General features: G+C 53.0%; 1 protein-coding gene and 1 long non-coding RNA gene across 2 annotated transcripts; one reads left to right on the plus strand and one right to left on the minus strand.

The window, feature by feature from the left end:
* Positions 1-2,866: 2,866 nt before the first annotated feature.
* Positions 2,867-11,158, minus strand: CHRNB4 (cholinergic receptor nicotinic beta 4 subunit). The gene is given in 6 exon segments (XM_039256967.1): positions 2,867-2,961; positions 3,856-4,801; positions 5,746-5,855; positions 5,956-6,000; positions 9,947-10,197; positions 11,129-11,158. Coding segments are annotated over 4 exon segments (1,119 nt in total). The 5' UTR covers positions 5,983-6,000; positions 9,947-10,197; positions 11,129-11,158; the 3' UTR covers positions 2,867-2,925.
* Positions 11,159-15,475: 4,317 nt separating this feature from the next.
* LOC120248586 lies at positions 15,476-21,520 on the plus strand. The gene is made up of 2 exons (XR_005532615.1): positions 15,476-15,545; positions 21,298-21,520. It is a non-coding gene; the product is annotated as an uncharacterized LOC120248586 (long non-coding RNA).
* The last annotated feature ends 1,669 nt before the right edge of the window (positions 21,521-23,189 follow it).

Below are 23,189 nucleotides of genomic sequence, written 5' to 3' on the forward strand. Positions count from 1 at the left end.
AAAGGCTAAAAAATTAAAACAAAAAAGAAATAGAATTTTAAAGGTCCTTCTCTATTTCGCAGATACTTTAAGAGCCTGTCACGTGCCAGGCACCGGGCAAAGCAGTATGTGGAAGGACCAGTCAGAGCGTCTGGGAGCGAACCCGGCCTTGACAGAAGGCAGAACATGACCAGGGCTGTGGAGAGGGCCATTCCTTCAGAAGGGGAGCCAGGGGCGGCTGCTCAGAGGAGGGGCATCTGGGCTTGAAGGAGGAATAGGAGTCATTCATTCACTCAACAAACATTTATTAAGCACCTGCCGCGTGCTGAGCCGCGTCCTAGGCCCTGGGGATGGTGCTTGCAAACGAAGGCCCAGGTTCCTGCTCTGACAGAGCTCACGCTCTAGTGGGTGACGTGTGGACAGTGCGCCGAGGAGGGCTCAAGGCAGCTGGGTGACTGGGGAACGAAGGGTGGACTCGAGCAGAGCCCTGGATGGTGCAGCCACCGCAGGAGCTCGGGAGGCTCAGGGAAGAAGGTCTGGGGAGAAGGTACAGCACATGCAAAAGCTTTGAGCTGGGAGGGCCCAGAAGTGTGGAGGGTCTAAGAGAAGACCAGTGGGCCTCGCGCGGTGGGGGAGTGGAGGACCACGGGGTGAGAGGTGGGCCGGGATATGGGCAAGATTCCTGGTACGCAGCAGGTGCCGCTCTGGTCCGTGTCCGTAAGCCCCGCGGGGAAGGAAACTGGCCTAATTCCTCTGGCCGAGGTTTGCTGGGGCCCCACCAAGGCCTTCAGAGAGGACAGTCCAGGGCTCCCACCCTGTCTTCCCCCGGCCGTGGATGTCTGATGCGGCTGATGGCTGATGGGCTCATGTACTTGGGGCCTCATCAGCCATCACTCAGGAGGAAGCAGGAAACCGCTCACCTGGCCGCTCATATCACCTCACCCCACAACCCTGGGGCCCTTGGGCAAGCAGGGCAGCTTAGGGCCCCTCAGAAGGCGTGTGGGTCTGGAAGAGGGGGGGTAGGAAGAGCCCCACTGTGCCGAGCACACACACAACCACGAAGACCCACAGGAACAGCCGGTCCACCACCATGGCCACGTACTTCCAGTCTTCAATGACCTGCGGGCAGACAGAGGGGCTGGTCACAGGTGCCCGGGACTCCTGCTTCCACTCCTTCACTCAAGCTGGGCCCTCACTATCGGGCAAGAGACACCCCCACCCCCGGCAGCTGGTGTGGCCACCTCTGTGCCTCTCAGGTCCTCAGTCCCCTCCCCCCAGCATTGCAGGCCCCCAGACTATCCAGGAGGCCAGGGTAGAAGAGCTATTAATGCCGCACGTTGTGCTTCGAGAGCCAAATCTGTTATAAATAAGAGGGATGGGGCCTAGCAAGGCCCGTCTCTTGTTCTCACCCCAAGCTGCGTGGGGGGCAGGGCAGTGGGGCCTGCAGGGCCGCCCCCCGCCCCCCAGCCTCCACTCCATCTTCTCAGGCCGCCGTGGGGGTGGGGCTGGCAGAAGCCTGCTGGCCTCCAGAGGCACCACCGCCTTTGCCTGGGGGACCCAGCAGCCTGCTCTGTCCCCTGGGACCCCTTCCCAGGCCCTGGGCTCACACCCTTGCCCGTGTGGCCCCTCTGCCTGTCTTCCCTGCTACGAGCAGCCTGACGAGAACTCAGCAGAGGCTCTGGGGTTGGGAATGTGGGCAGCAGCAGACAAGCTGACGTCAGTGACCCAGTTTGTCCGGGTGCCGTCAGTGGTGTGCGTCTACTCTGCAGAATAGTCCTGTGTCAAGCGGCCCCCACCCCCCAGCCACACTCGGTGCTGCCTGTCCCCAACGCCCCCTGCTCTCCAGGTGGGCTCTCCTCGGCTTTCTTGGGTTTCGTTCTGACAGCCCTAATTTCAGATGACTTCTTTTCCAGTGTGTGTGTGTGTTTTCCCCTCTTTTTATATTTGTGCGCTATTTATAGTGACCAGTTGGTCACCAGGCGGGTGCGAGTGCTGGGCTGGCTTTGGGGTGGCCGTGCTCCGCAAGGGAAGAAAGCCCAGGCCTGGGAACGCCGACCACCCAGTAAGTGCACTGTGTGCTCAGTGCAGGGCAAGAAAGTTTAAGGACGCCAGAAAGATCTGCATGTGGAGCTTGGCTCTGCTTTGTGCCAGCTGTGCAACCCTGGGCAAGTCACTGAGGCTCTCTGAACCTAGCTTTGCCCGTTGTGACATGAGGTTGGAGTACACACCACTTCCCAGGGGTCCCGTTGGGCCCTGGCAGAGCCCCTCATGTGTGCTTGCAGCTCAGTGAGCCGGCGACGGTAATAATGGGGGGTCCTGCCTGGCTGCTCCCCACAGGAGGCTTTTAATAATTGAATTAGAAGTGGCCAGAGGGCCCTGGGTGTCACGGGGCACTGGGACCTTTCGAAGAGAGAGGTCACGGGGGCTGCACAGGACAGCAGTGCTCTTACCCTGCATGTGCACCAGGGCCCCTGGGGTGTGGGTTAAAGTGCAGGCTCTGGACGCCTCCCGCACAGGCCTGGGCTCTCTCAGAACGTGGCTCACGGTGGGGGGTGGCCCCGAATTTTGAAAAGTCACCCAGAAGTTCTCATTTAGGCAGCAGGGCCCCATGCTGTGTATTAACATCTGGGACCCAATAAATGAGGTGATGCCGAGCTACCCAGTGGTCTTAAAGGAAGCACAATCAAATTAATTTTTTGGAAAGTGAAATCTGATGGTCGTCTGGCGCGCCTGGTACTGGTCGGTGCGCCTCGTGGGATCTGCTGAACACGAGGGTCCTGCGTCGGGGCTGGGCCGGGGCCTGGCGCTTCGTTTCTCACGGCCCAGGACCCCATGCGGAGCCGCGAGGAGCTCACGCTCCTCCTGCGTTCTGTTGGTTACCATTCTCTTCTTTCTGTTTCATAGTGTGATTTTGGAGTTCTCCCGGCCTCCTCCCGTCTCCCGGCGCTAATGGAAACCAGCGCTGTCCCTTAAGAGTGCGGCCTGCAGGGGGGGAGAGCAGGGTGTGCGTCCGGCTGTGTGTGCATCTGTGTGTGTGCGGCTGTACGGACCTGTTCAGAGTCTGGTCTGAGAAGGTGTCGAAAGGAGAACATCCCCAACACCGTGGGGATGTGTGTGACAGTCTCCAGCCGTTGCCGTCACAGTCCGTGCTGCCACGGGGTCATCCTGTGACGTGTCATTTGTTCTGAGCAGTCATTTGAGACACCTACACTTTAGTGCCTTGGTTTGTCCTGTGAAAGTAAACTACACCTCTTTTTGAAATCTGTCATCACCCTACTTACATTATTACATTATTAATGTAGCAATAACATTTTAGGTGCTGTTTCTATACTTCTAAAAGCCCTAATATTTGTGGGGCTTCTGGGCAAGCCGGAGGAGGCCGGGGGCCAATGCCCTTGGTGTCCGTCCCGCCCTTGTCCCTGAGGGACTGACTCCCCCCCCCCCCCGCCCCCGCCCCAGGGCTTTCTCCAGGATGGGGCTGCCGGCGCACAGCCTGCAGGCACAGCCTGGAAGGATGGGGAGTTAGTGCCCTGGGGCCACCTCAGCCCTGGGGTGGGCACTGACGCCTCCTCCTGCAGACGGAGCCCCCGGAGCCCAGGGCAGTAACCAGTAACCCGCCGCTGTCTCTCTCCTCCTCACTGCGCTTCCTGAGCTCACTTCTCGGGTAAACCATGGCCAGGCCCTCACCTCAGGGGGACACTGAAACAAACAAGAGGGATCCCTGGCACTTCCTTCCTCGTTCCCAGTGCGTGAAGCTGCGAGGAAACTCGGGTCAGTTTGGGAGTCCGTACTCCAGCCCAGAGATGGCGCTCTCGTCCCCTGTGAGTTGCGGGGAGCGGGGAATTGGCGGGGACAGGGACTGGGCTAGCGACTTACGCTCTGGTCTTGGTCGTCACTCTTCATATGCTGGGCAATAAAGCTGATGCCCTCCAAGGCCTCCTGCACGTCCTGCTGGAAGCTCCTGGAAGGCCTCGGCTGGAAACCCCGGGGCAGGCTGGCCAGGGACTTGGGAGCCGCAGCGGCAGGGTTCACGGAGAACATGGAGCTCCCACAGAGGCTGGCGGTGCTGGCGGCGTCGGACCTGGTCAGGCGAGGCTGGCTGGGCCGGGGGCCCGTCGAGGCGCTGCCGTCCGGGCGCTTCATGAACAGGAAGGTGGGCAGCTGGTGCAGGAAACAGCGGCGGACCCAGGGCGCCATAGTGTGCGTGCTGGGCGAGCGGTGGTGCACGTTGAGCACGCACACGCTGGTGACGATGGAGAAGGTGACCAGCACCATGGTGAACATGAGGTACTTGCCAAAAAGCGGCACGTCCAGCGAAGTGGGCGGCACGATCTTGGAGATGAGCAGCAGGAAGACGGTGAGCGCCAGCAGCACAGAGATGCACAGCGTCATCTTCTCGCCGCAGTCGGACGGCAGGTAGAAGACCAGGATGGCCAGCGAGGTGATGAGCACGCAGGGGATGATGAGGTTGATGGTGTAGAAGAGGGGCTTGCGCTTGATGATGAAGTCGTAGGTCACGTCCACATAGCTGGGGTCCTGTGGGTTCACCGTCCTTCGCCCCGGGAGCGCCACGATGTCCCACTCGCCGCTGGGAGTGAAGTCGTCCAAGCTGGCAGAGAAAAACTAGAGAACCAAGTCGATCTCCGTGAGGTCGTAGGTCCAGGAGCGGAACTTGAGGGTGCAGTTCTGCTGGTCGAAGGGGAAGTGCTTGACCTCGATCTTGCAGGCGCTCTTGTAGATGGCGGGCGGCAGCCAGAAGATGCTGCCGTTGGAGCGGACCACCACGTTGGTGTAGAGAGACACCTCATAGGTCCCGTCAGCACTAGAGGCACGGACAGGAGAACGGTGTGAAGTCCGGAGGCCTGGCCTTTTCTCAGAACTCACCAGGAAGCCCTCAGGATCATTTCTCACTGATCACCCTTCCAGCCTCTGGTGTTCTCGCTGAAAAGGTCAACTTTACAGAGAGCCCTGTCTCCGCCACCAACCCCCCCACCCCCCAGCCTGGGATCTTCACGTGGATGAGCTCAGTAAGCCTCACAGCAGTCAAAGAGGTAGGTTTTACTATTACCCCATTTTACAGATGGGAAAAATGTGGCTCAGGGAAGCTAAGTGAGACTAGCAGCTAGGATGTAAACTCAGGTCTGTTGTCCCCAGACCACGTACGGGTTTCATGCTTCTGCTGGGAACACTGACCTCACATGAATCTTTTGTTTTCTCTATAATATTTGTGCATCGAAAGTCAGTGCTACCAGTGCCCGACACTGACAAAGCAACTGGGCGTCAAAAAGACAGGATGGAGGACAAGAAGGGCACCGGGTCGGGGAGCAGATGCCGCCCCGGCCCCGCTGTGCCTGGGTGAGTGAGCGAGCGAGGCCCTCCCTTCTCTGGGCCTCCAATCCCCACTTGTGACAGAGGGTGCTCATTCTTTTTTTTTTTTTTTTTAATGTTTTATTTATTTTTGAGAGAGAGAGGCAGCATGAGCAGGGGAGGGTCAGAGAGAGAGGGAGACACAGAATCTGAAACAGGCTCCAGGCTCTGAGCTGTCAGCACAGAGCCCGACGCGGGGCTCGAACCCACAAACCGCGGGATCGTGACCTGAGCCAAAGTCAGACGATTAGCCGACTGAGCCCCCCAGGCGCCCCCGAGGGTGCTCATTCTAATTCCTCTTCCAGCCTCACAGCCTAGAGGTGTGAGGGAAGCACACCCGAGGCCCAGGGCTGAGTCAGGACCTGCCGACCCTCAGAGGCTGGGGCTGCGACCACTCACTTGTTATAAAGCACGATGTCAGGCAGCCAGATGCGCTTTGCAGGGATCCTCAGGATGTTCACGCCTTCGTAGCGGGAGCTGTTCCAGGCCAGGCGGTAGTCAGTCCATTCCTGAGCAGACAGGCAAGGCCCTGTCACCTGGAGGCCCACAGCCACCGAGGGGCCGCCCTGGAGGAAACGCCTCCAGGCTGGGAGCCTGCAGGGCACTTACCTGTTTCAGCCAGACATTGGTGGTCATGATCTGTTCCCGCTCATTCTGGGGAGGGAAATGGGGCTATGAGTTCACCAGGTGGGGCCTCACACACGCTCCAGGGTCGTGTGACCCACGCTGACCCACCATCGTCTCTTGGATGGTTCAGAGGTGTTTCACACCCAGCGTGTCTGGGACAAAGCCCGTGACTGTCATCCACAGCTGGTTGTCCACTGGCATTGCCTTCCCCGTGAGCGGCACCCCCGGCCATGCACCCCACAGGCCAGGCTTGTCTGCCGCTTTCCATCTTAGCTGCCGCCATCGTCTGTCACCTGCACTACTGTAGTGGCCTCTGGTCCTCCTCCCCGGCCTGCCTTTAGCCTCTACTCTGGGCGATCCTTTTATTTTTATTTTTATTCTTCTTTAAGTAGGCTTCATGCCCAGCATGGAGCCCCGGAGGGCTTGAACTCATGGCCCCAAGATTAGAACCTGAGCCAAGGCTCCTCTCAACTTCTCAGACTGTGTTGCTCTGCTGACACCCTGCCCTCCCCCCATCCTCGCCCACCTCGCCCAGAGCACAGGCCACCGCCCTGCTCACGCCCCGCCCCCTCCCGCAGCTCTGGAACCTCACGCAGCTCTGGAACCTCACGCCCTCCCATTTGCTCATTCTGCTTCAGCTTAGTTCTCTGCTCCTGCTCTTCCCTCTTTCTGGAAACTCAGGCAGCTACTGTCTTCCCTTTCTTCAGGCCCCGACCTCCCTGCACAACGTAGCGCCTTGTCTCCCCCCCTCTTACCCTGCTTTATTGTTCTCCAGAGCTCTGGGCACCATGTCTGCTGGATGCCATCTTCGTGTGTGTTATCTGCCATAGAACTTAAATTCCTTGAGGGCAGATGGCACCTGGAGGGCTACCTGGGATGTGTCAGATACTCGACCACTGTAATCCATATCTCACCTAAACACCTGCAAGGCCCTCCCACGAGGTCTGTGCCCATGCTGCCCCCACACTGCCAGCGTCTGTTCTCCCAGTGCAGCCAGGTCAACTTCCCCTCAATCCTGTCCCTGCTTGAGTCACTTCTATGGCTTCCTTCACGTACAGAGTAAGAACCTAACTCCTTCACAGGTTCTGCGAGGTCTCGCCGGCTTTCTCAGCCCCATTTCACCTCCCCAGGCCCCTGTATCCTGTGCTCTGCCCACCCCTGGCCTTCCCTCATCCTGTGAATCTGTTTACAGTCTGTACCATTTCCCCAGCCTTCTGTTCACCAGTATAACGTCCAGCACCTTGATCTCAGCTTGGGAGTCAGTTCCACAGGGAGCCCTTCCTGACCCCCACCTGGGTAAGCATATCAGTAGGGTAAGTTTCAGCGGCCACTAACAGAGACCCAGGGTAACACTGGCTTAGAGAAAATGTACAGTTTGGACACACATAGTAGTTTTTGCTCTACAGAATCCTTAGATACCACGATCCTTCCAGCTCTCTTCTCTGTCACACCTAGAGCATAGTCCCAGGGTACCCAGTGCGTGGTCCAGGATGGCTGCTAGAGCTCCAGCCATTGTGTCCACATTCCAGAGGTAGGTGGGAAGACAAAAGAGAAGGATGCAAGCCAGCTGTCTTGTTTTAATTAGAGTATTTAGCCCATTTACATTTAATGTAGTGCTGATTATATTTGGGTTTAAACCTACTATTTCCTGTACATTCCTTTTCTTTTTCTTGCTGTATTTTAATTATTTTATGATGCCATTTTCTCTGTTTAATAACATGACTCTTCTTTTAGTAATTACTCTGGTGACTACAATAAACATAAACCTGATGTGTTAGAATCTAATATAGATTAGTGACTTTACCACTTCCAGAACAGGGGCAAGAACTTTAGAACATTTCAGCTCCACTTGTCCCCTTCTGCCTTGTGGGTTAATGTTGTCATTATTTAATTTCTACATGTAATTACAACCTTGTGAGTTATTGTTTTATATTGTCAATATTAATTTAAATTCACCCATGCATTTGCCCTTTCTGTTGAACTGTTTCTTTCGTACATTTCTATGTTTCCTTCTGTGGTCACTTTCCTTTATGGTTAATGCACATCCTTTGTATTGGGTCTTCTTATGTTAAGTTCTCTATTTTTGGTCTGAAACATCTTTACTTAACTTCTGTTTTCGAAGTGTATTCTTACTGGGTATCCACTTCTGGACTTGCAGTTTTTTTCTTGCAACACTTTAAAAGTGCCATGCAGTATCCTGGCCTCCATTTTCATCTGCTGGTGTTATTACTGCCGCCACTGGACCACTTTTGTTACGTTTTTCTCTTTGTCTTTGCTTGTTGGGGGTTTGATAAAGATGAATCTGGGTATGATTTTCTTTGTATTTATCCCTCATTGGGTTCGTAGAGACTCTTGAATCTGTGGCTTCATATGAGTCTTTGGCCAGTTTTGGAAACTTCTGCCAGTATCACTCACACACTGCTTCTGTCTTGTTCTTTATTTTTACTTCTCCTGTAACTCCAAATACACATGATAGAACTGACCTTTTTGTCACATACTATATTATTTTTTTACCGTATTTCCATCCTTTTATCTGTCATTTGTGGAGATATTTGCTATTTACCTCTCCTCCAGTTCATTAACCTTCCCTTGTGCTCTGACCAGTCTGCTATTAGACCCATCCCGTGGGGGCACCTGGCTCTCAGTCAGTGGAGCCTGTGACTCCTGATCTTGGGGCTGTAAGTTTGAGCCCCACATTGGGTGTAGATATTACTTAAAAATAACAAAATATTTAAGGAAAAAACCATCTAATGAATTTTAAATTCTCCATATTATAATTTTCTTATATGATGTATAAATGACTGTTATTTTCCTTTTAAGAATATTTACTTAGAAAAATTTATCTATTATTAAATTTCCTTATTATTTATTTATTTTTAATAGTGGTAAAATGCACATAACATAAAATTTGCCATGCTAATGGCAGCTGTTTTAAAGTCTATGCCTGATCAGTCCAATATCTGAATTGTCTGTGTGTGTGCTTCCATTATTTTCTTTTTTCTGTCTTTTCTTATTTCATCTTGTGTTTTTGTGTGCCTCATAAATTTTTATCTGACTTTATATGCCTCCAGGGAGTACTTACTTTGGCTACTGGCAGGCAGTTGCAGGAGAGGTAGATCAACTTAATCTAGTTTGTGACTGAGCTGGTTCAAAGCAGGTTTAGTTTTTGCGAGGTCTGGCCTATTTTTTATTCATTTTCACTCTTATGGGTGGTCTTTTCAGGGTCTCCACCAAGGCCCCATCTCCCCGTCTCGTGGGGCTCAGACTCTGGCATGTGTCCCCCAGCCCTGTGAGAGCACCAGACATTCAGCTCGGCTTCCAGCCTCTTAGCCCCTCAGCCCTGAACTGTTTCCCAGTCTTCCTGTGTGGGGAAAAGTACCGGAGGCCAGAGGGTCACCTCCCAGAACCTGGTCCCTCGAGTCCTGGCTAAGCTCTCAAGAACTTCAGGCAGAGAGTTTTGGAGAGGGAGGCATTTCTGTGCAGCTTTTCTAGTTGTTCTCATGGACAAGGTAGTCTGCAACAAGCTACTCTCCCATTACTGCATGGTGAACACCTCCCTCTGTCTTTTAAAACATTTCTTTTTGAAGTTGAGGCGGAATTTACACACGGTGAAATGCATAGGTCTTAAGTGTACAGTTTCATCAATTTTAACAAACATATTACCCACGCCTCCCTTCTCCTTTCAATATCTATCACTCAGAAAGTTGTCTTGGACCTCTTCCTGTCCCTCACTCCCGAGGACACCAGCTCAAGACCCTGGTTGCCCCAGGGAGCTGCTTCTGAGGACCTGCCCGCTGCACCCAGCACATGCTCCTTGCTTTCTCCCTGGAAGCTGCCATCTTTAAACTGGTCATACCCATAACACTCCCTCCTTGAAAACTAGACCCTGGAATACAGAAGGTAAAACACCTAGAACTGAATATTTGTTCTACACACAGCTTTCGGGGTGATAACGGCACACGGGGACACTCACAGGCACAGGGCTGGAGGCTGTGTCCCCTCCTTCCGGTAACTTCTGTTATGTCACAGGGCCCACAGAGTAGGTCTGGCAGGTGCAGCCTTAGCCTGGAAGTGTGTCAAGAGCCACCTGCCTGCTTCCCCTCACCAGGCAGCGGCTACAAGGTGGCAGCTGGGTTCACCCCATTAGGCAAAAAGCTCCGGGCTGGATAGTAACACAGACGCCAGCCTGGGCCTGGCCTGAAGCACTTATTCTTTCCGGTCGGCCTGCAGAGGGAAGAGGGACAGAGAGCATAGGCTTTCTGTCCCTCCCCCATTCTCGGGCTGTGCTTCCTCCCAGGGCTCTGTGTGTAAGGGCTGGGTTTGTGGGGGCCCGTTGTGCTAAGGAGAGAGGAGAAAAGGCAGTCACCTGTCCCCAGGAGGTTCAGCCCCCTTAATTAATTCCTTCCCATGACCCGACACGGCACCTTACAGTGCTCCCCTCAGAGCTACTGCCGGGGACCGATTCCAACCCCATGGGTGGGGACGTGGGAAGGGCCACACAGTAGACCGTGGTTCCTTCGGACACCCCCAACTCAGAGACCAGGAGGGAGAAGGGGAGCCCCCTGGTCCCTCAGCCTCCTCAGCACCCCAACGCCTGCCCCATATCCACACGTCAGGAGCTGACAACCTTACTTGTGAACTCTGCAACCCGTTCCTCCTTCCCAGGCCTGCACAGCTGCCCTCATTTGTCCAGGCTCCGCCCACTTGGCTGGGCCCCGCACCTGGGCCTCTGCACCTGGGAGTTCCCACAGCCCAGCTCCTACCTCCCCCAACAAGTGGGGGAGTGTGAGGTCACCGTTGAACAGGCTGGGGGGTAGAGCTTTGAGGACAGGGAGGAGTTAATGGCCATGCGGAGGCTCACCTGCTAGCGGCGGCCCGCTGGCTGTCTGCCAGTCGTCACTCCCCTTTCACATCTTCTTTGTTAACAAAACAAAGACTTTGCTAGATGTTGGACGCTCATGAACTTCATGGACCCTTCCCCTGCCTCCCTGCTGTATATCCACAGTCTTAGCAACTCTGCGTAAGGCCCCGGCATGAGCTGGAGCCCCAGGTGCCTACGAGGCAGGTCTCTGGGACCGTTTTCCTCAGACTGAAAGTGACACCCAGGAAAGGATCTGCCAGCTCCAGCCACGAAGCTACGGTGTGAGGATCTTACGTTTGGAGCGGTGGCCACCATCTTATGATCGTGGGGCAGAAAAGGAATTGCAGAATCCTGCAGCTTGGATTCTAACACGGACTCTGAAACCATCGGCCCCTCTCTTGTTGGGTTGTCCTCACTGTTTCAGCCCCTTGTACTCGGTGTCCTGTGACTGGGGCGTGAAAGCACTGTAATCGACATGGAGACTAGGGCTAGCAGGCGGCTCCAGCCGTGGACCAGTGTGTGCACATGGGCAGGGCACGCCCAGCAGAGAGAACACACACAAAGGCACAGACTGGGACAAAAGAATCACCACTTAGAGGCAGTCCAGTTTAGGCAGATTCCTTAATTGATGCATATGGGATAGGAGCAGATGAATAATCTGACCTTGTCTGCGAGTCTGGGAAAGCTAGAGGTGAAACCCGCTGCCCGGCACCCTCCCAGCCCCGCGCCTTTGGGCTGGGCTTGGCACTTCCCGCCCCGTGCCTGGAGCCGGGGCTGTGGAGCCAGCCCTGTGGGCACCTACCACACTGATGAGCTGGGCCAGGGAAAGCTGGAGCTGGATGGAGATGAGCTGGGTGGAGCTGGTGGCTGGGCGGATCAGGTTATTGTAGCGGGTTTTGTTCAGAAGGTCATCGACAAGCTTCTCCTCTGCATTGGCCACGCGGCAGTCCCCTGGGAAGACACACAGTCAGAGTTGCTGGGCCCTGATCGCGCTGATGCCGGTCCTGGTGGTGAAGGGGACAGCTCCGGGCCAGGGCGTGCAGGTGCCCTCGGGGCTGGCCGAAGCAGTAAGGTGCTCAGGACCACCCCTCCATGGGACCCTGTACGTCCAAGGCAGAGCTCAGCTTTGTCCTCCATGAGCAGCCTCTTCCTCCCCCTCTTCCCTCTGGGATGAATGGCAGCCCACACTCAGATGGTCAGTCCAGAAACTGGGTGCCTGCAAGTGTCCTCTGTGTTCCAAGTCCCTCCACCCGTCCTCTCTGCCCACCCCTCCAGCCCTGGTCCTGGCACACCGCCCTGCCCCCTCTCTTCCCATGACCCCCTGGCCGGTGTCCCTGCCACCAGCGACCACGCAGTGTGAGAGTGATTTTCCTGCCGCACTGGGGCCTTCCCCACCTGCAGCCTTTCAGAGCCGAAGGCAGAGTGCAGGCCCAAGTGTGTCAGCTTGGCACGCAAAGCCCTGTTCCCCTGGCACCAGCCTCCCCCCCTCAACCTGATCTTTCCTCACGTCTCCACCCAGACACTCTGCACTCCAGCCATACCCTCCGTGCTCTTTTCCCCACCAATATTCAGTGTTTCCCTTCTGAGTCTGTGAGCACAGTCTTCTGCCAGCATGGCCTCCAGGCCACCAGCCATCCAGTGTCCAACTGTCTTGTGCCAGGTACCATGTTACATGCCTCAGATAATAGCAAGCAGAAAACCAGAAATGACTCCTGCCTCAGCGCTTCCAGTGCAGTGGGAGAGAGATGTTTCTATGGGTTCTGTGTGCAGAGTGCGTGGATGGTGGTGCCTTCACGAGGAGAGAACAGGAATGACTACAGGAAACTTCCTGAGTTCAGTCAGACCTTCAGGGTGCAAAGTGCCTTTGAAACAGCAAATGTCGGGGTCCCCTTGGCTCCTGGTCTGGAGCTTAAAGGAGAGGGCTGGGCCCAGAGCCATAATGAAGACCCAGGGAGTGCAGTCTCCTGAGTCCTGCAGGAAGCCTGGTCTACCCATGGGCCCTCCAACCCCCCACAGCCCTCGATCTCTTGCCAAGTGGTATGTGGGTCTTTGTCCCAATTCCTTCACACATCTGGGAGTGAAGCTAAGGTTCAACGACTTGGTCTTGTTTATCCTGACGAGTCTTCTGGGAGAATGTGTCAGCAATGGGCAGAGGTGGGGGTGGTGCCTTGGAAAGAGACTCAGGAAGGTCAAGGACATGTGAGCAGGAGAGCAGCAGGGAAGGAGGAGGAGTTGTGCAGAGGAAGTGGGGGGGGGGTCAGGGCAGGGGGGAGGAGGACTGGGAAATGGGGAGGCTAAGGAGGTGGGGGTGGGGGTGAGGCTGCCAGCAGAGGCTGGGTCTCAGGCTTGGGATTCCGCTTACATCCTTCTCTGAAGGGCCTGCACACTTTTTGCCACATCCCTCCCTCTGGGTGGAGCCAGTGGCCCAGGGTGTGAATCGCCCACTAACAAGTCTGGGGTGGATTCCTGGGTGGGTGCTGGGCTGGACACATGGCCTGGGGAGCGGCCGCCACTCCAGTCTGCTCTGTGCACTTTCCAACTCGCTGCCTATCTGGAGCAGATGCAATATTTAGTGCCTTGTGAAAGATGCTCCCGGGTGCACCTGCTGTCCCTCCCCCAGACTGCCTGGGGCTGTCCGGAGGGGGTCCTCCGGATGCTTGGCCTAGATTCTGAGCTCTGCCTCTCAAACCCTTGACCCCTCCCAGAAGCCAGCTGTTTGAATACCCTGGAAGCCAGTCTGTAGCCCCAGGCTAAAGCTGTGTCCTTCCCAGAGCCCCTCTTTAGTATGTGTATTTGGGCTGACCTGTCATTTCAGAAAGCGGAGGCGTATCACTTGCTCAAGCCCATCTGGCATTTCTGAGGCAGTTCTGGGGTCAGAATCTGCAGCTCCGGGTCCACCAGGCCCCTGACAGGCCAGGGCTGCTCCGCGGGCTGTGGGGCTTGTCTTCCAGCTCTGAGCCCAGCTGGGACATTCCGGCTGTTTCCCTTTGGGGCTATGCTGCCTCCTGGGCATTCAGCTGGCCTGAAAGACCCTCCCCTCCCTTGAGGATGGGCTAAAGGTTTAAAAACCTTAGGCCATTTAGTCCAATTCCCTGGTTCTCAGCCGGGGACACTAAGACCACAGCGGGGAAGCCCCAGCAGATCAGAGGCAGAGCCAGGTCTCAGAGCCATTTTCAGAGAAGGGGGCCTCCCTGCCCCCAGTGCCTTCTTTCCTGCCCTCACTAACTTCCCCTAAAGGAGACAGCCCCTGCAGAGACCCTATTGGTAACCAAAGCCGAGTGTGTGTTCATGTCCACGCCTGTGTTTGCATTTGTATGTGTGAGTGTGTAGGAGTGGGCTGGAATGTATTCCCCAAAAGTCTGGGAGCCCAGAACAACACATATTTAGATTTTCCACCGTTATTTCTCTCTGTGAGGCCTAGTGGGTTCAAAGACCTCTCACCCCTACATGACAGTGGTGGTCCAGGATGAGTGGAAGCCTCCAGGGCACTATTGGGGGTCACCTCCCAGCCCTGGGGCCTTACCCGGTTAAACAGAAAAGCTACCACTAGGGGTCGCTCATGACCCTGTGATTCTGATGAGTGAGGGCCTGACCTGTCTCTGTCCAGGACCTGGCCTTCCTAGGCCTTCCCTGGAAACACTGCTCCAGAGCAGGAAGGGACTTAAAGTCTGAGAGGAAGCCATAGCTAGAATGCCAGAGTGTGCTGAATGTGTATACAGGTCGAAAAAACATGATCTTAAAATCTAATATAGGAAAACTGAGAAGATAACACCTATTGCTTGGGTACAAACTAGGGAAGAAAAGAGCAACAGCATATCCTTGGCAAGTTGGCATCCAAAAGGCAGAGTGATTTTCAGTTTGGGGTGTGGGGCCTTAAGTGAGGAAAGGAACAAGGAGATTTGTATTTTTAAAACGTAGCTGTAGATTTTTTTAAAAAGGTTGAAGTTTTTACCTTTTACAAAAAGCTCACCATATATTATCAGTAGCTTCTCCAGTCGTGTAAGAATCACCTGGACGCTGGTATAAAGGAAGGTTCCCTGCCTCCATTTACAGGGATTCTGATGCTGTGAGGCTAGGGTGGGGCCAAGAATCTGTACTGGGTGATTCTGACGCAGGTGGCCCCAGGACCATGCTTAAGAAGCACTGCAGCTGACTCACATCTTGAGTCCTCAAGTATGTAGACAAGGTGTCTCATCCCTGTAGAACACATGAGGAAACTGAGGCCCAGAGAAGGGAAAGGAATGGCATGGGATCACCCAGTACACACTGAGTGGGGACACCGTCTGGTGAGTGTGGTGTGTGGGTCCTCGTCTTCTAAGCTAACTAGGGCTCAGAGGACAAGCCTGGGGAGGGGGCAGTAAGGAGCTGGAAGAGTCCTTAGAACTCAGGTGGGGAAACTGAGGCCCAGAGAAGGCAATCCAAATCCCATCTGGACCCTGCCTGGGAATGGCTGATGGGGTCTCCCTTTCAAGCGTCAGAGACTGGGGAGGGTCCGCTTTGCCAACCTGACCCAGCCTGGCCCTGTCCCATCCAAGCCAGCCTGGCCCCAACGTGTTGACCAGAGACAGTGACGTCTGAAAAGTGTGTTTCTTAGGAGACTCGTCCCCCCAACTGCGAAACATTCCAAGTCTGGAGAGTTGGGCAAGTCCCTTCCTCTCTGGGCTGAGTTTCCCTAACGGCAGGGAGCCCCCTCTCAGCGCCCAGCATCAGGGTGAGCTCTCTGGCGTCTACACCCGGCAGGCGACGAGCCTGTAGGGATCTGAAATCGGTGGCCCGCAGCCTCCCTTCGCGGTGGTGCAGAGCCGGTGCCACTCGGCCCTGGCTCGGCCCAAGGTGCGCGCCGCGGTGGCTGCGCGGGCAGGTGCGCGGGGGGCGGCAGTCCCCGCCCCAAACCCCGCAGACCCGGCGCCGGGCCCGCCGCCGAGGCCTTGGCCCGGGGCTCAGCCGCTCCCATCCCGCCGGGACAACCTCGGGCCGCTCCCGCGGGCGCCGGCGCCCTCCCCTGCCTCCCACCTGTGGCCGTTGGACCCGGGCGCCCCTCCCTCCCTTCCCGAAAAAGTACTCACCGCGCCGGCAAAAGGCAACCAGGGAGAAGAGGACCAGGGGCTGCGCACTCCTCATGGCGGGCGGGGGCCGGAGAGGCAGCCGCGCGAGCGCAGCCGTGGGACCACCGGGCGCCGGCGAGCCGCGAGCGGGCGAGGGAGCGCAGGTGCCGGCCTCGGAGTCTCCGGAGCCGCCGCCGGGCACTAGGACCCAGCGGAGAGCCCGGCGGGCCCCGCCCACTCGGGGGCGGGGCCGGCTCGGGCGGCGCCCTGGGGCCGCGGGGGGCCGCCCCCCCCGCGCCGCTCGGCCCCCGCAGCCCGACGGTCCCTCCCCTCGTACTGCGGGGAGACGAGGGGGCGGTCGCGCGGGGCCCCAGCGGTGTCGCGGAACGTGGTTGTGGTCCAGGGGGTCCTACCCCTGGGGTCTGCCGAAAGGAGGGGGCGTCGCGGGGAGCGGAGACTGAGCCTGCTCGAGCGGGGCTCCGTTCTCCGCAGGCGAGGTGGGCGCCCAGGAAGTGTGTGGCGCTGCGGCGGGTGAAACAGCCCGGGGAGCTGGGAGAGCCCGCGGCGGCTGCACGCGTCCCGCCCTCCCCGCCCTCCTCGGCCTTGCAGCCGGGGCTGGAGGAGGCAGCTGCGGGGACTGCAGGGAGCAAGCACCCCCTCCAGCCCGGCGGCCTCACCGGGGGTTGGGGTGCTGCTGTTTCCCGGGGTTCGGGACCGCGGGACGGACACGAGCACCAGGGCAGCCCCACCTCCGGACTCGGCCAGAACGCGCGCCCGAGTCCGGGTCTAAAAGGGCCTCTGCCCACACCCGGCGGTCCTCAGTTCTCATCACGCAAGAGAGGGGAGGGGGTGATGGGCACGGAGGAGGGCACTTGTGGGGAGGAGCCGGGTGTTCTATGGAACCAACGTGACAATAAACTACTTAAAATAAAATAAAATAAAATAGCCTCTGGTGATTCCCGTAGCCCGGGGCACGCCCTGGTCCCCAGCCCTCCACCTGCCCTGTCCGGGTCCGCACAGGCCAATGGAACAATCGTGGGAACCAGGCGGAAGGGCAGGGTCTGGGGGACTGATCACCTAAAAAAGGCAGCTTTGCCACCTTCTCTCCAGGGTGCCCAGTCTAGCTTTCATATTGCTTATCCCAGCGTCACTTTGCTACAATCTGACGTGTTGACATATGGTCTTTCAAAAAGGACACCACTGAAATGTAGTTGACTTTCCCTTTGAGCTGGTTAGGAGAATTTATGTTTGAGTGTGTCCACTCTTCTCTAAATTTTTTTTTTATGTCTTTATTTTGAGAGACAGAGAGCGAGCGGGGGAGGGGCAGAGAGAGGGAGACACAGAATCTGAAGCAGCTCCAGGCTCCGAGCTGTCAGCACAGAGTCTGACCCGGGACTCGAACTAAGGGACTGTGAGATCATGACCTGAGCCGAAGTCGGACGCTCAACCGACTGAGCCACCCAGGTGCCCCTGTCCACTCTTCTCTAAACTACAACAATAAATAAGTGAAATATATAAAGCAAATTAAAAAGTCATAGCGAGGGTGAAAAATAAGATCTCCATGAACTAAAATCAGAAAAGAAATGCAGATGGTGGGGAGCTGAAGCCTGGAGCCTGCTGGGCTCTGGAAGCCAAAGACAGTGGCAGGTCCTTTGGGATAAAAGGGGACTAAAAGACTCTGGACTAGAGGCTGGGGGGTTGCATGTACCTCATTCCCTGAAAGGATGCTGGGAGGGAAATCCTGCTGCTGATTTATTGTGTGAAGTCCTAGCTTTATAGGATGCATGATTTCCCCAATACACTACAGGATGGGAGCTTAAAAATACCCTAAAGACGGGGCGCCTGGGTGGCTAAGTCTGTTAAGCGTCCGACTTTCGCTTAGGTCGTGATCTCGCGGTTGGTGGGTTCGAGCCGCGCGTCGGGCTTTGTGCTGGCTGCCAGCTCAGAGCCTGGAGCCTCTTTCAGAGTCTGTGTGTTCCTCTCTCTGACCCTCCCCTGCTCACGCTGTCTCTCTCTCTCTCTCCTAGAAATAAATAAAAATATTTAAAAAAAAAAATACCCTAAAGCCTGGAGGGAGCTGCAAAACTAAGTTAGATGAGCAAAGGTGAGAGGGTAGGAGGATAGAGAAGCAGAGAATATAACATCCATTCAGTACAGCCTACACTTGTGCCAGAAAGTAAGGGAAGGGCTCAGAGAATGATGGGAACATGTCACAGAAGCCGAAGGGGATCCACCAACCAAATCAGAGACAATTTAAGCATAAAAGTAAATAATGATAGTGATGAATACTCATTGAATAAAATAAGTTATAAGCATATATCAACTAAATAAATGATTGGAAGTTTGATAAGAAATAAGATACTTACATAGTTTCAAGGTAGCTCCTCATGAAATAGTTAATTGTAAGGGGGAAGGGAGTTGATGCTGCAGGGGAGAAAGCTGGCAGATACCATCTGTGGCAGGCTGAATAATGACCCCAAAGGTGTCCACTTTCTAATCCCAGAACCTGTGAATATTACCTTATGTAGTGAAAGGGACTTTGCAGTAGGGATTAAATGATCTTGGGATTAGTAAATACTCCTGGTGGTCGTGATGTGGTCACAAGGGTCCTTATAAAGGGAGGCAGGGGACCTGAGTGAAGCAATGTGATGTTAAGAGGAAGCAGTGGTTGCAGTGAGGTGGCTGTGAACCAAGCAATGCCAGGGCAGCCTCCAGAAGCCGGAAGAGGCAAGGGACAGATTCGCCTTCTGAACCTTCAGAAGGAGCCAATCCTGCCAGTACATTGATTTGATCTCCGTAAAACTGGTTTTAGACTTCTAACTTCTAGACCTAAAAGAGAAAAAAGCTTATGTTGTTTCAAGCCACTACATTTGCAGTAATTTGTTAGAGCATCAGTAGGAAAGTAGTATTCCACCCCACCCAAGTGATCAAGGTCAACATCACCGGTAACGGGGTGAATAAGAATTGTGTACCACCTGATGGGATGCACTAGGAAGAATACAGAATCCCTTCTGTGCTATTCCTGCCAAAGATATATGACTTGAACCTAGTCATAAGGATGCACCAGACAAACCGAGATTAAGGGGCATTCTATAAAATACCTGGTCTGTTATCTTTAAAAATGTTAGCAAAGTCAAGAAAAGACTAAAGAGACATTATAACTAAATGCAATACATCATTCTAGGGCACCTGGGTGGCTCAGTTGGTTAAGCGTCTGGCTTTAGCTCAGGCCGTGATCTCGTGGTTTGTGAGTTTGAGCCCCACGTCCGGCTCTGTGCTGACAGAGGATCCTCAGTTCCCCTTTTCTCTCTGCCCCTCTCTGCTTGCTCTTTCTTTAAAATAAATAGGCTTTAAATGCAACACATGATTCTGAAATGGATTATTTTGCTGCTGTACAGGACATCACTGGGACAATGGCGTATATTGATGTTAATATATGGTAGTAATATATGGATGTTAATTTCTTGATATCGATGGCTGTATTTTGGGTGTGTAGGAGAATATCTTTGTGGATAACACACACAGAAGTATTCAGAAATGATGGGGGGTGGGTTGTAATAATGCAGGAGGAAAAAGTTCTTTGTATGGTACTTGCAACTTTTCTGTACATTTGAGATAAAAAAAGAGCGTACAAACCAAGATTTGAAAACTTATGAAACAATTAAAGACTAAGAAAAATACCCAACAAATGAAGAAATTAGCAAATTCATCCCGGACAAAAACAATTTTTATCAAAGCCTGGGAAATATTTTTTAAAAAGAAAAGAAAAAGCGAAAAAGCCCTGCAGCCTGTTTGTGGAGGATGTAGTATAATCATGGTACTGACTGGGGCACAGACAGAGAAAAGAGAAGACTTGGAATTACAGGTCTTTGCCACAGGGAGATGGTGGGGAACAGTGGTTAGTGCACGGCTACTGAGCCAGGCAGTCTGGATTTATATTTGGTGTCACTCCTGATATTCTCCATGACCTTGGGGAAGTGACTTGACTTCTCTGTGTCCCGGTTCTCTCATATTTCAAAGGCGGAAATAACCTTCCCAATAAACTTTCTAGAATGAAATGAAATAATGAAAAACGCCTTAATGGTGCGTAGAACATATGAAGCACCTAATAAATGTTAGCTGCTATTACCCATTATGAATTCAAAAACTCTAATAAAATACAGCAATGTACACACAAGAAATATTGCATCATGGCAAAGTAGGGTTTATTGCAAGAATACAAGAGTGAGTCAACATCAGATAATTCACTAATGTAATTTACAACCCTAACAGATTTTTACTCATTCAGTGCAAACTATTAGCAAGCCAGCTTCCTTAACCTAATAAACATGCAGAAACGATCGTACTTCATGGTAAAACTTTTAGAAGCGATTTTCATCAAAGTCAGGACTTAGGCAGGGTGCTTTCTATCGTGGTTTCTATTCAGCATTGCACTGGAAATCCTAGGGAATGTGTTAGGTTAAATTATATGATATTGATATTGCTTTAGATCACAGGCTGCCCAACATCAATAATTTATAGATTTAATCTGTAATAGGAAGAAATAAAAGAAATAAAACTTAGGAATTGGAAAAGAAAGTTATCCCTATTTGCAGACAATATGTTTGTCTATGTAGAAAATCCAAGAGAATATTCCGATAAATTATTTGGATTAGTAGGAGAGTAGCATTGCTGAATTCAAGGTCAGCTAGCACTCATATACATGAGGAATAGCAAATCAGGAAGTGCAATAGAAAAATAGATTCTAAATGGCACAAAAACCTGAGAGTACATCTAGGAAAAGATATACAAGGCTGTACGTGAAGAATATGATAAAAACCACTCCAGGTCTTACAGGAAGAACTGACTGAATAGAAATATACATATTTATGAATGGTAGGACTAGAATTATAAATCTATCACTTCTCACCAACTTATAAATTTGATGCGATTCTCACACTAATCCAGATAGAATTCTTCATGGAACTTAGGCTGATTGCAAGATCCATGCAGAAGTTGAGGCACCAGGAATAACGTAGCAGACACCAGCAGACACTCGCTCGCACCCATCACATCAGCAACCTCATGCTTGCCAGGGAGTGGAGGGGCCTCGGCGTATTAATCGTGCCTCATTACTTTCTGTATTTTCTGATGTCTTGACACCTGGGGCCTTGCTGGTCCTGGAGAGCCTACCCCTCCCACCGTTAGCCGGTTCCTAGAGCTTGTACAGGGCTCACGTGTGAGAGTAGCTTTCATGTGCAGAAGCCCAAACCCCTCAGCCACTTACCAGGCCCTTATATTCCAGCCACCCTCTTACTGCTGTAATCACCCCATGGCCAAGAACTAGACAGTGGCAGACAGCTGCCAAGTTCCACTGAAGTTATTCAAGCCAACCCATCCTAAGCTTACTTACCATGCCTTGCTTTTCCTTTCCTGCAGAAACCACCGTCAAGGCTCATGACCATGTTTCCGCTTACTCGGTCTGCCTCCGCCCTGCCCCTGGTGCCACGCAGGCCTGCACAGCATGCCATGCTTCCTGTTTCGTGGGATTTGTGCATGTAGCAGCTTCTTCCTCTGTGACAGTCATTTCTGTGTGTGTCCTAGCACACCTGACTAAAAGGTCCTGGGTACGTTTTAAAATAACAAGTAATGGGAGTTAGTAGATACTGCAGCTTCTTTGTCCCTCAGCTGGAATAATTTCAAGGTGCCCAGTGAGACTGAATTCCGCTCACCCTCCATTTAGCTAAATAACACACCCTCTATAGGCTTTATTCCCTCATGGTCTCACTTCCCCACCTTCTTATGTGTCCATCTAGATCACTTTCTACAGAAAATACTTGCATCCAAATCTTTGTCTCCGGCTCAGCATCTAGAGGAACCCAAATGAATCCATTTTTAAGGAATAGAGGCGACATGGGGTAATGAAGCTTATTAAGACGTAGTTATATTTAGATACAATGTCATAGAAGTGAAGACAGTGAAGTGTTGTCAAGGGGATGAACAAATAGACCATGGAAAGAGAATGAGAACCCAGCAATGGACCCAGGACAGGTGGACGCTTCAAGTGGACAGGGGTTGCATTGTAGGTTGCGTTGTAGGTCAGTGGGGAAAGGATAGAATGGTCGTGAATAGTGTTGGGACAGGCTATTATCCATATGAAAAGCAAATACAGTTAGATCCCTAGCTCACCTCATATCAAAGATAACTGGTCAGGCTGATTAAAGATCTAGTTTTGAAATGAAAACCTTTAAAAACTTTTAGAAGGAAACGGGGCTATCAGGATGATGGAGGTAGTGTCTGCTCTCGGCTCCTGTAACAGAATAGTTAGACTGAGTGGCATAGATGAACGTTTATTCCTCACTGTTCTAGAGGCCGAGCATCTGATATCATGGTGCATGCCTGGAAGGGTTCTTTGTGGGAGGCCTTCTCCACAGTTGCTCACCTTCTCTTACGTCCTCACATGGTGGGGAGCAGAGAAAGAGAGAAAGCACTCTCGTGTCTGTTAGACAGGTCCCATTCAGGAGGGCCCTACGCTCAGGACCTTGTCACCTCCTAAAGGCCCCCCTCCTGATACCATCACAGCGGGGGTTAGGATTTCTACACAAGAATTTTCAGGGGACGCAAGCATTCAGTCCGTAATAGGCAGAAAGCAGTATCTTATACAAAATACTAGAAACAGAAGAAAAATGTGAGATTCAACTTCACTAAACTATTTGAACTTCTATCCAACCATACATACGACAAGTTCCGTTTAGAGAAAAACCACAGCCTGGGAGAAGAGCTTCGCAAATCATATGATCAATGAAGGATACACTCCAGAATATTTAAGGAATTCCTATATACATCAATATTTTCAAAAGTCAACCAACCAGAAAGAAAAATGGGCAAATGCCATGTGATTCACAGAACAGGAATATGTTCAGGAAAATATGTTCAGCCTCAACAGGAACAATGAGATACCATTTTGTATTATTTTGCAAGTCCCTTATGGGCAAGCACCAGCAGGGATGTGGGAACGCTCATAACCCGCTGCTGGGGCGGTAAGCTGGCAGAAACCAACATCAGAGAAGCTGTGCCCGGTGCCCAGCCCTTCCACTTCCGGGTGTGTACCCACATGTTTACACAATGATGCCCATGGTCCTGTGTGTGATGGTGAAAAGTCGGGAACAGCTGGAATGTTCACTGTAGGAACATGGAGGAAGGAGCGATGGGATTTTCACACGATAGAATAGGATCTTGAGCCCATGCTGGCCCGTTGCCTTGTTTGGCTCAGGCCAGAGCTGAGAAGAATGGGTTTTACATTATTAAAGGGCTGTAAAAATCAGTATAAC

Source organism: Hyaena hyaena, unplaced genomic scaffold (genome assembly GCF_003009895.1).
Source record: "Hyaena hyaena isolate Hyena2069 unplaced genomic scaffold, ASM300989v1 scaffold_13, whole genome shotgun sequence".
In the NCBI taxonomy this organism is placed as follows: domain Eukaryota; kingdom Metazoa; phylum Chordata; class Mammalia; order Carnivora; family Hyaenidae; genus Hyaena; species Hyaena hyaena.